Source organism: Cricetulus griseus, chromosome 2, assembly GCF_003668045.3.
Source record: "Cricetulus griseus strain 17A/GY chromosome 2, alternate assembly CriGri-PICRH-1.0, whole genome shotgun sequence".
NCBI lineage: Eukaryota > Metazoa > Chordata > Mammalia > Rodentia > Cricetidae > Cricetulus > Cricetulus griseus.
In genome coordinates, this window is record NC_048595.1 from 413,895,562 (window position 1) to 413,907,669 (window position 12,108).

General features: G+C 44.6%; 1 protein-coding gene across 1 annotated transcript; it reads left to right on the forward strand.

The window, feature by feature from the left end:
* Window positions 1–2,884: 2,884 nt before the first annotated feature.
* Window positions 2,885–7,365, forward strand: LOC118238204 (uncharacterized protein KIAA2012-like). Its single transcript, XM_035438835.1, has 4 exons — window positions 2,885–3,211; window positions 5,339–5,541; window positions 6,227–6,399; window positions 7,124–7,365. The coding sequence occupies exons 1-4, from the start codon at window positions 2,975–2,977 to the stop codon at window positions 7,363–7,365; spliced, it is 855 nt and encodes a 284-aa protein (XP_035294726.1). The 5' UTR covers window positions 2,885–2,974.
* The last annotated feature ends 4,743 nt before the right edge of the window (window positions 7,366–12,108 follow it).

Consider the following 12,108-nt stretch of genomic DNA (forward strand, 5'->3'; position numbering starts at 1 on the left):
ATTGGTCTGCTGGCTTTGCTCATTTCAAAGGGACAGAGATCACAATGTGTACCAGCTGCACAGAGGACTGCTAGAATGTGAGCCTGCATCCCCAGAGAAGCTGGGTTCTGAGACTACATCTCTTCTTCTGAGCAAAAAAAATAAGAAAATGGAGCCAAAATCGTTGAACCAGCAGACCTCAGCTGCCAATAGTCACGTGAGTGTGAGAATGAGGAATCCGCTCCAGAAACCCTGCCGGGATCCCTCCAAGGCTCCATGTAGACTTCTGAAGGTTGCTTAGTAGATAAGGGCACCTCACTACGGACTGGGAAGATGGCCCCACTCTGCCATCCTCTTTTAGGGGGAACCTCCATGCTGACACAGTCAATAGGGAAAGGGAAAAGCTGGCATGGCTCTGGCTACCTGCCTGGGTTTTCTGAAAGTTAGCACATGATACAGCAGGGAGCATAAAGCCATCTCTGACTTTAAGCATTCAGCCAACAATGGCAGCACTAACAAACAAATCGACTGCTTCCTTTGCTTCAAGCTCTGCAGATGATGACATAGCATCAAAAAAGAAGACAGGCCATAAAGAACTTCTCTTACCCTCTCTCCTCTGAAACTATCCCTAATTATTTCAAATAAAAGGTGCTGGGGTTGGGAATTAGCTCCGTGGTAGAGCATTTGTCTAACAAGCACAAGGCCCTGGGTACAGTCCTCAGCTCCGGGAAAAAAAAAAAAAAAAAAAAAGTTCCCTTTCCCCCACTAGCTCCACACTCTAAACCTGGCCATCTGTTTCATCCAGAACTTATTCCATTCTAAGCCTCTGTCACCATCGCCTTGTTCTTCCAGTGTAATCTTCGCTTGATAAAACTCTTATTTCCTATGTGTATCACAGGCCTCTTCCTTAATTTCTTCCTTTAGGAATGGGATTTGCTTGACAAGGCTAAGAGGAAGGAAAAAACCAAGACAGACAAGGCCGGAGCATCCAAAACAGAGAGAGAAGGAAGGGTCCTGGAGCAGACAGAGGCTATTGGAGGTAAGGAAGTATGCCTGTGAGGAACAATTCAGAAGACTTCCAACAGGGAAGGAGGTAATATGGACAATGGACTTGGCTCCTACGGGTCAAGCTTTGTTTGACCACCTGGCAAGGTTGGCTTTGCAGCCTGATTTCACAGCAGTGTCTCAGTGCGCATGGGCAGAGGAAACCATGGCCTGGTAGAGACCTGTGATGACCATGAGAAGGGATGACATTAATAGCACTCTGGGAGTGTTGAAATGAGTGCCACCATGCTGTTTGGGTACCTGAGCTTGGGTAAGTAGCCCCAGAGGAAAAGCGGACCCAGGGTTTGTCCTTTCCCATTTGAGTCCTAGTGTACATTACTATTACTGCCACTGTGAGCTAACTACAGGCTAGGATCTGTAATCTGAAAAGCCAAAAGCAAAATGTCCCCAAGTCTAAAACTTCCTGAACATCAACACAAGGAGACGCCATGTCTGGCCTCACTGAAAATACTGGATAAGGCTCATGAACACTCTGCTCAAGTCTTGCTGTGTACTTGGCCTACAGTTTTATTTCAGTTCTGAATAAAACCCCTTGCTACTTTAAGAAAAACATAAGAGCACCTTCAAGCTGAGGGTCAAAAGTGTATATGAAACATTAACAAATTATAGACTTGGGCTTGGATCCCATCAACAGGATTTTATATTATACACATTTAATGTATGTGTAAGCATTCTAAAACCACAAAGTAGCCCTCATCTGAAATGCTTCTGGTCCCAAACATCTCCGGAAAGGGATGCCCAGCCTAGGTGGTGAGAGTGTTTAGGAAGGGGAAGTGAACTATGGTCTGAGATGTTCTCCTACCATCACACTTCCCAGTGTCGTCCTTTGCCTTATAAGACCTCAGATGTCTCCATACTTCCTTTGCCTAAAACTCACGTCTGCCCTCTATTGCTCCCAAGATTTGAAGACCCTTTAAACAAATCACATCTTGTTGCAAGGACAACAGTGGATACACCCCCTAGTCACAGATTTGGTTTTGAAGTTTGTTTTTTGTTTTGTTTTGTTTTGGTTTGGTTTGGTTTGGTTTTTTTTTGAGATAGGGTTTCTGTCTGGCTTTGGAGGCTGTCCTGGAACTATCTCTTGTAGACTAGGCTGGTCTGGAAATCACAGAGATCCATCTGCCTCTGCCTCCCGAGTGCTGGGATTAAAGGCGTGTGCCACCAACGCCCGGCTGAAGTTTGCTTTTTAAGCTCTTGCTGCATATACATTTGTCTAGCCCTTGGCATGGCCTTGATCCTTGGAGTATTAAACTTCACCCAGACAGAACTGCAGCCTTGGGCAGGACTTGTCAGATATGCAGAGATTCTCCCCAGAAGTCCTGCCCCATCATCATCAGGGTGGTATGGGACCTTTCTTTGCTTCTGGCCCTAGGGATGGGCCCTAGGGCTCTATGTACTAAGCACATGCTCTACTCTTTAGCTGTATCTGCAGCCAGAGATGCAATCTTTTCAGCAATGGCACTGCTATGTGGTTGCATTCGTAGAGACCTAAATATAATGCAGAGATGCTCTTCTCAAATCACTATTATAGCACAGATTCTATTCCCCTAGATTCTGGGGATGAATTCAGGGATATACCCACCACTTTATCCCACTGCATGCCTATCTGGGTGTGGTGGCACATGCCTCTAATCCCAGCACCCAAGAGGACCAAGAGGATCTCTGTGAGTTTAAGGCCAGTCTTGTCTATATAGTGAGTTCCAAGACAGTCTGAGCTGCACAGTGAGACCCTGTCTCAAGAAAAAAAAAAAAAAAGGCTACTAAAGAGAATGAATAGAGGTCACATTTCTTCTACTCAGCTTCCTCTGCCCCTATTGTTTCCCCAGGGAAGTCAAAGAACTCAAAAGCTGAAAAGAAACCAGAGCTCATCCCCCCCAAAAAGAAACCAGGAACCAAAGTGAAAAGGACACACAAAGAAAGGAACGTGGAGATGGCCACAGAGCTGAGTGAGCCTGATGTCACGAACTCCAAGGAAGAAGGTGGAACCTTAGACAGAGGGCTCTTCCATTCACATAGTGCCACTGAGGACCCTTGGCTTTCTCCTGACCATGATGCTCCAGAGAGCCAGGTGTCCATAGACAGGAGGAGAGCATCACCCACACAGGCCATAGGCGTCACTAGCAACACGGGTTCTAAGGAAGAGAGAAGCCCTGAAGACCCTTCCAAGGTATGGGCAGGTGTTCTCTCCTCTTGGCCAGAGGAAGATCTGTCCCCACTTGGCAGAAGTGCAGATGTGAGGAAAATGTCCCTAAATAGTCAGTCTTTTCTGAAACAGCTACATTACTTGATTTTTGTTGTTTTTGTTGTTGTTTTTGGAGGCAGGGTAACCCTGTGTAACCCTGGCTGTCCTGGAACTCTGTAGACCAGACTGGCCTCAAATTCACAAGCAATCCACCTGCCTCTGCCTCTCGGGTGCTGGGACTAAGGGTGTGTGACACTGCACCTGGCACATGGTGGTCTTAGTTGTTCTATTTTGGTGCCTTCGGATCCTAGTTAGAAGCCAGACCTGATCAAAGACACAAAGAAAGAGGTTTCAACTCTCTGAAGTGAGGTTATTCTATGATGCCCCAAACTGCTAAGGAATGTATCCAACTCTAAAGAGTAGGAGGGAAGTATGGAAGCCATCCATGAGAGGTACGTGTCTCCCTGGAACACAGAAAGGTAGACACACTGGCTATTAGAATCAAGCCACATCCTCAGCTTGGCCTGGAACATTACAAAGGCTGTGGAATACATCTAGACCAGGCAGCTCCTAGACATGCAACTGCTTTCAGGGTGCTTTTTTATGAGTTGCTGTGTTCCAGTGGCCTTGGTTCTAAGGTGCATATTTGAACACAAAATTGAATGAGCCAGGCAGTGGTGGCACACACCTTTAATACCAGCATTCAGGAGGCAAAGGCAGGTGGGTCTCTGTGAGTCCAAAGCCAGCACAGATTCTACAGAGTGAATTAGAATTCCAGGACAACCAGTACTACATAGAGAAACCCTGTGTCAAAAAAAAAGAAAAAAAAGAAAAAAGAAAAATGGATGAGGAAAATATTTCTTGGGATTTTCTGTAATTAGTCAAAAAGAATAGCATCCATATACGTCATCGCTTGGTGCATATTTCTTCTGCCATTAAAATCTTCACGAGGATACACAACTGCATTTAGAGACTTTGTACTCCAAAATATCTTCAAACACCACAGCAGAAAGGCCAAGCCTCTATGGATCCATGTGCATGCAATAAACACCAGGGCACCTCATTTAATCTTTGCACCCACACAGAGATCTGCTCTGCACAATGGATGGAGATTTTAATCTATGAGCAGAACTTTCTTTTTTTAAGATTTATTTATTTATTTATTATGTATACAACATTCTGCTTCCATGTATACCTATCTGCACACCAGAAGAGGGCACCAGATCTCATAAGGGATGGTTGTGAGCCACCATGTGGTTGCTAGGAATTGAACTCAGGACCTCTGGAAGAGCAGTGGTTGCTCTTAACCTCTGAGCCATCTCTCCAGCACCTGAGCAGAACTTTCTACATCATTAGAATTTCTTAGATTTATTGTCAATCCATAATAGCATGTGGCCTCTGCAGAACCAAGGAGTTTAGACTCCAGGTAGGACAGAGTTTATCTGTGTTCTCCACCTAGAAATGTGACTACATAAAGAGGCAGCATTGGAGAAAAAAAAGCTGAAAGAAAACCTTCACTGAAATAGGGGATTAACTGAGTCTGACTCCTCTAGAGCCAAAAAAACTTCTGGTAAAACAGCGCCCCCCCCTCCTTATTTTTTCTTTTTGAGACAGGTTTCTCTGTGTAGCCCTGACTCTCCTGTAGACCAGGGTGGCCTCGAACTCAGAGATCTGCCTGCCTCTGTCTCCCGAGTGCTGGGAATAAAGGCGCGTGCTACCACCATGCTGCAAAAACAGCCTTCCAGCCCCAGCTTCAAGTTCCAAGTTTTTAAAACTCCAGGATCACCACCTCCACCCCCACCCCCTCCCCACCCCACCCCTCACCCCCGAGATTTTCATTTGGAGGACCAAGTGGACCAAGTTGGACCAAGATCCTTGGGCAGTTCTGAAGTGCAGCTAGGGCTGTAAAGGCCATAACTTGTGACACAGCGAACAGTGATAACACATCTGGATGTAGCCCATGAGGAAGACCATGTTCCCCCAACCCCAAAGCAGCCAGGCAGGTGGAGGTAGTGTGGAGTCAGCTTTAGGATTCCATCTCTGATGAGAGAAAACCCTATCTGGGCTGCAGCTGGGTCTGCGCCTTACACTTACAACACTATGGTTTCTTAGGCTCTCCAGGATAAGAGGCAGCAGGAGAAGGCTTCTCGGGACAGAATTCGCATGGACAGGGCAGAGATGAGGTGGCTGGAGGTGGAGCAGAGGAGAAGGGAACAGGAATTGTTGATCCGGCTCTATAAGGAGCAGATGGTGAGAGCGGAGAAGATGAAAGAGGAGCTGGAACTGGAGCATCAGAGGCGCGCTGAGGAGATCCGGTGAGCCCGCAGACCAGACACACACGGAGGGGCAAATCTTTCCCAGGGGCATGGCTCAGTGCTAAGACTCATGCCCTGACACCAAATCACAGGAACAGCCTGGACCAGAGCTAAGATACTGTCTTGACATGTGGGTTACTCAAGATATATGCTCACAGAGAATTCGGGGGAAGGAGTTGAGATTCAGTCCTGCATGTATCAAGCTCTTGCCATTGTCCACACTGTACTAGGCTCTTTCACAAATCTTCACTCAAATTTAATCTCCACAACCCTAAGAGGCAAGAATTCAAGATCCATACTTTAAGAATAGAAAATAAAGGAGCTGGAGAAATGCCCCAGTGGTTAAAAGCGTTCCTCTGGAGGACCCGGGTTCATTTCCTAGCATCCACATGGCAGCTCACAACTGTTAACTCCAGTTCCGGGAGATTTGCATAAGCATGCAGGCAAACTACCCGTGCACATGAAATAAGTTTTTAAAAATAGAAAATAAAGTGCAGCGAACCCAAGGCACTTAAATCCTGAGCAACAGCACTGAGCTACATGCTGAAACTTCTAGTTTGGTCCCCTAGACTCCTGTCTCTTACCTCTGCCTGGCTGTAGAAACCTGTTCTCTGAAGTTACAAAGAAATATCAGTTGGCTGGCTTGTATCTTCTGCCATCCCTGTGACATCTCCTATGTTCTCAGCCTGAGGAAGCAGAGACTGGAGGAAGAGCGACAGCTGCAGGAGGAAGTGGAGAGGAAGCGGAGAATCCAGATACAGGCTGCCCAGGAGAGAGCCCGGCAGCAGCAAGAGGAGCTCCGGAGGAAACTGCAAAAACTGCAGAGAAAACGGCAGCAGGAGGAGTTGGAGAGGGCTGGTGAGAGAATTCCTGAGCATTTTGTATCTCCCATTTCTTGAACCAAAAATATTTTAAACCCACTGTGGCCACTCTTTTATTGCTATCCTAGGCCTTTCTGCACAAAGCACTCCGCATGTGTAAGCTAGTTTTTTGGTTTTTTTTATTTGTCTTTTTTCCAGAATGGTAATTATGTCTGACTACAGAGGGTTGATGTAAAAGTATGGGATATGAACGGAAGACTCTTGTAGAAATGATTGCAGGGTCAGACTTCTGGTTCAGTAATTGCCCTTGTCAGCATTGCTCAAAAGCTACCCAAACTGCTCTACTTGCCCCATTCCTCTGGCAGGTAGAGATGGTCACAAATAACTAGAGAGCCTCAGGCCACACCTTCAGGTATGGATCAGATACTCTTCCAGCATACTTTTCTGGAAGAGGCAGAAAGTTCAGCAGATGCTGCTGTGGTCAATTCCTGATTCACATTCTTTAGACGAGTCAGTGTCTTGTTAAGTCAGCATGTTTCTCTAGACCCTAGTCTGATGTTCCTCCCCACACAGCTGCACAATACCCCGTGGAACTCAACAGTCCGGGAAAATCTTCCCTAAGGCTTAATAGCCATGGGCGCTTTGCTGGAGGATTTGGATTAGCAAACCCACAGAGTCTCTTGAAGATTGGAAAGGTTGACCGGAAATACCAGCTGCTCTACTGGTGCCCCCCGCTGAGCCCACCTCTTTCTGTTCTGCAGAGGCAGAGAAGCAACGGCAGAAGGAACTGGAAATGCAGTTAGCCAAAGAACAGAAGCTCCTGATGGAAATGGCAGAAGAAGAACGGCTGGAGTACCAGTGGCAGAAAGAAGCAGCAGAAGAGAGGGCCAGGCGGGAGGCTGAGAAAAGGAGGCAACAGGAAGAGGAGGCAGCAAGGCTAGCTCTGGAGGAAGCTGTGAAACTTGCTCAGGAACAAACCAGGTACTGGAGGGATGGACAATAGCTGTTGCCAGGGCATGTTCAGAGGTTTGATGGCCTGGTGCCAATGCTCATCTTGTACTGCCTTAGCATGGCTAGAAAGACAAATACACAAAGAGCGATTCTGCTGCTACAAACATGGCAGGAATCTGTCATGGTTTATAAAACTTGTATTGAAGCGAGACAAGAATTTAAGAGTTTATCTTAATCTTCTGGTTTACAGATAAATTAATCCCATTAAAAAAAAAAAAGTGACTCCCAGAGCTAGTGTGCAGCAGGTTGGAAGAATGTTCCAATTATGTATGCCCTGGGCTCAACTCCCCAGTGAAAAAGGACCAAGATCTCCATTAGGATCAATCAGTGAGTTATAACCAATACTAAGATGCATTGTGCAAATTGTAGACTCTAAGTTCGAGACCAGCCTGGTCTATAGAACTAGTTCTAGGACAGCTAGGGTTACACAGAGAAACCCTGTCTTGAAAAACAAAATTGCAGACTCTAGGAATTTAGAAGTATGGTATTCACATTCTAGGGGCAAGGATAGAGAGATACTGAAAAAGTTTTTGGTTTTATTTGGTTTGGCTTTTCAAGACAGGGTTTCTCTATGTAACAGCCCTGGTTGTGCTAGAACTCAATCTGCAGACCAGGCAGGCTGGCCTCAAACTCAGAGATCTGCCTGCCTCTGCCCGCCGAGTGCTGGCATTAAAGGTGTGTGTCACCACACCCATCCATGTTTTTGTTTTTTAACCTAACTACAAAATGCTATGCAGAAAAACTTTAAAGATGTGACAGGAAATGTCTTTTAGATTGGTGACCCAGAGCAAGCCCTGTCATAAGGGATGTCATAAAGGGTGAGATTTTAAACACAGGATAGTGGGTATGTCTTTCAGGAAACAACAGTAAGTTCAAGGGAAGAAATGAAACTGACATGTTGAATAAATAAAACCTCAGCATTGCTGGAATGAGAGTAAAAAGTGGTACTTTGGGCAAAGTCAGGGAGGTAGGCCAAGATCAGAAGGAACTACAAAGTGAGTTACCTGGGGCCAAGAGCAATTTTGGTTTTTTTTTTCCCCCTTTGGTTTTTCGAGACAGGGTTTCTCTGTGACTTTGGAGGCTGTCCTGAAACTAGCTCTTATAGAGCAGGCGGGTCTCAAACTCAGAGATCCGACTACCTCTGCCTCCTGAGTGCTGGGATTAAAGGTGTGTGCCACCATCGTCCAGCAATTTGGTCTTTTACAATCATAAAAACTGAAAGGTGAGCTTGGTGTGGTTGCTCAAGCCTATGATCCAAGTGCTTGGGAGGCAGCAGCAGAAGGGATCTTGGAAGACTACTGAGAGAACTGCAGTCAGATTCTGTCTCAAAACTGACAGAAGTACAATCTGGAAAATCATGTTTCCAACATTAAATGAAAACACCCCCCCCTTGAGTTGTAATTTTCCACAAATTAAACTGAATCTATAATCCTCTTTAAGACGTTCAGAAAGAGGAGGCAGCAGAACTCTCAAGACTTCATTAACCTTGAGTTGTTCCTTCCCTGGACTTTCCTCAGCAGTTAGAATTACAAAATAGGTTATTAGAAAAGTCCTAATTCAGTTTCAATAATCTAGACATCATGAATCAGTAATAAGACAAAAAGCAAGCTACTAGAACCCCAACTTTGCAAGAAAAACTGACACTTGTTATTGAGGTACTAGAGTGACTATGTAAAACTACCAAGGAAGCTGAGACAGCAAACCAAGCAACTAAAGAATGGGTAGTTTCATTCCTCCAAGACCTGGAACTCAGTGCCAGCTGCCTTTACTTCATCCCCATCTATGACATCTGCCCCTCTACTTTAACTTCTCTGTTGTTTCCCCTTCTCTAAAGCAAGGAAATCCATTTTAATTCCAGCAGGGAGACCCTATCTCAAAAAAACAAAACTAATAAAGCAAGCAAACAAGCAAAGGGATCCCTTCTAGCAACCCATTTAAGAACCGGGAGCTACCGTTTTCCTTCTTCCTTTTCTATAGGAATCCCATGATGCCCCCAAAACTCTCATGGAAAGGCACTAAATGAACAGAGTATGATCTTCCACTAAAACCCACAACCAATAGCCCAAATCTGGTAATCATACAACCCAAACCCAAAACTCTACCAATTCAGAAGACTGAATGCTTAATCATTTTTGGAACTGGGGGTGGGGTTGTCTCCTTAGGCAAAAAGCTGCTTTGGAAAAACATCTTCACTTTCATCAAGAGCTCTTAAAGGAAGCCAGTGGTCTGCAGTGGACACAAAACATTTCCAGACCATGGGTCTACTCATATTTCCAGTTCCTACAAACCTCAAAGCCATAAGGCTAGAAGAAAACAAAAAAAAAGTAAGTTGAGATGTGGTGACAGAAAAAGCTATATAATAAAACTCCAGCCTGAGCTCAATTTATTCCATTTCACCTGACTTACCTCAACCCACACTTCCCACTTTCTTTACCCTGGAACCTATCCCCAGCTTTCCTGAAACACTCCACACACTCAGGCCCAATTAACTTTTCACTTACTTAAATCCTGTTTTTAGGACTATATAAATTCAAAAGCCATGGTGCCTAAACTACCATTCCGCAGTTGTTAAAAGTTGGAGACACTAACAGTCTTAGTATACTCTATGTATTTCAATGTGTCCAAGAGTTGATGATGGTGATTGAACATTTTGTCATGCAATAACCGGATTAGCTAAGCTAATCATATATTAAGAAATCCCTCTAACCAAGCAGTGGTGGGGCACGTCTTTAATCCCAGCACTCTGGAGGCAGAGGCAGGTGGATCTCTTTTGAGTTCGAGGCCAGACTGGTCTACAAAGAGGGTGCCAGGACAGGCTCCAAAGATACACAGAGAAACCATGTCTGGAAAAAAACAAAAAAAGAAATGACAAAACCTACAATTCATCCTTGGAAACTAAGACAAATGTCTTTTTGAAGGGATGTTTGAAATCACTTGATACAGGTTCACTTGAGCAAAATGAGCTGTTTCATGAGGAAATTCTCTCGGTCCTCAAAGCACTGACCTAGAGCAGCATTTTTAAATAAAGAGTGGAGCTGTTAAAGCTAGAACATTCTTCCCTCATACTAGTCACAGTTAAATGCTCAATGGCCACAGGTAGTTGCCGGTGACTACATCGAAATAGAACTTTCATCACCTCAGAAATTCCATTGTGATTTTTGATCCTTGAGAACTAACAAATCTTGAGATTTTATTCCCAACTGTGCCTTAAAGAACCTACTCATAAAACTAAGACTTCATCCTAGCAGGTCTCAAGTCATTTAATGACTCTTTAATGTCTAATAAGCATCCCTCTTAACAAAACATCACAGGCTAGCCGGGCGTTGGTGGTGCACGCCTTTAATTTCAGCACTTGGGAGGCAGAGGCAGGTGGATGTCTATGAGTTCGAGACCAACCTGGTCTACAAGAGCTAGTTCCAGGACAGCCTCCAAAGCCACAGAGAAACCCTGTCTCGCAAAACAAAAAACAAAAACAAACAAAACATCACAGGCAATGGTGTTGTACACCTTTAATCCCAGCACTGGGGAGGCAGAGGCCAGTTGGGTCTACAAAGCTAGTTCCAGGACTGCCTGTTAAAACAGAGAAACCCTGTTTAAAAAACCAAAAGAGGAAAGAGAGGAGAGGGGAGAGAGATAAGAGATGAGAGAGGGGGAGCAAGGGAGGGAGGGAGAAGGAAGGAGGGGAAAGAGAAGAAAGCCTCACAGAATGTTGAGAAATTATAAGAAACAAAAGGATGTTAAAAACCAAGCAGTATTTTTGTTCTTTCTTTTGCCTGCATATATGTCTGTGTAAGGGTGTTAAACAGCCCCTAGAACTGGAGTTACAGAGTTGTGAGCTGCCATGAGCGCTGGAAATTGACCCCAGGTGTTCTAGAAGAGCAGCCAGTGCTCTTAACCACTGAGCCATATCCCCAGCCCAATTTTTCTAACTTTTAATCACCTTACTGTGACAAAACTATACACACACACCCCAAAAAAGCACCTTAAATAGGTAAGTAGTTGGTCACTGCATCAGTAGTCAAGTCACAGATTAATGCTGGTACTTCTTCACTTTAGTCACACTCAGTCCTGGACCCCACAGAATGGCAGTGTCCACACCCAGGGTAGGAATTCCCACATCAAACCTTTCTGGACACACACCCGGAGGTCTTTAAACCTACACAAGTTGACAATGAAGACTTAATCATCACACTGTCCATAAGAACACTGTTTATAGGTAATTCCCCACTAATACTCACAAGGTACAGGAATTACGCTTCTCCAGCCTAGAAATTTATTTTTCCATTCTATACTACAGGAATCAAGTAACTCCTTGTTTCATGTAAAATAGAAATAAAATGACCAAACACTGTGGGTAAGATCATAGTAAACTTAAACGTCATTCGTTTTTCTGATGCTTGTCAACCCTATTTGCAAATTCAATAGTACTTAATCAACAAGCACTCAAGAATAAACATGCAAGGAAACCTTACTGCTCGTGGTTTTTCCTCCCTTTTGCAAATTTAGGATGCTGCAATCAAGCACCAGATAAGAGTGGCTATTAAATACTACTTGGGGTCCTTTCCAAACATCTATTAAATTTTTGCTTCAAGTGTCTGTTTTAACAACACTACTATGTCAGTTGAGTATATTTTTTAGGCCAATAGTATAAGACACCCACACACACCCACAAAATCCCCAAAGCAAAAGTTATTCTGCAACTAAGCTCCACCACTAAATGCTGAGAGCTTCCATT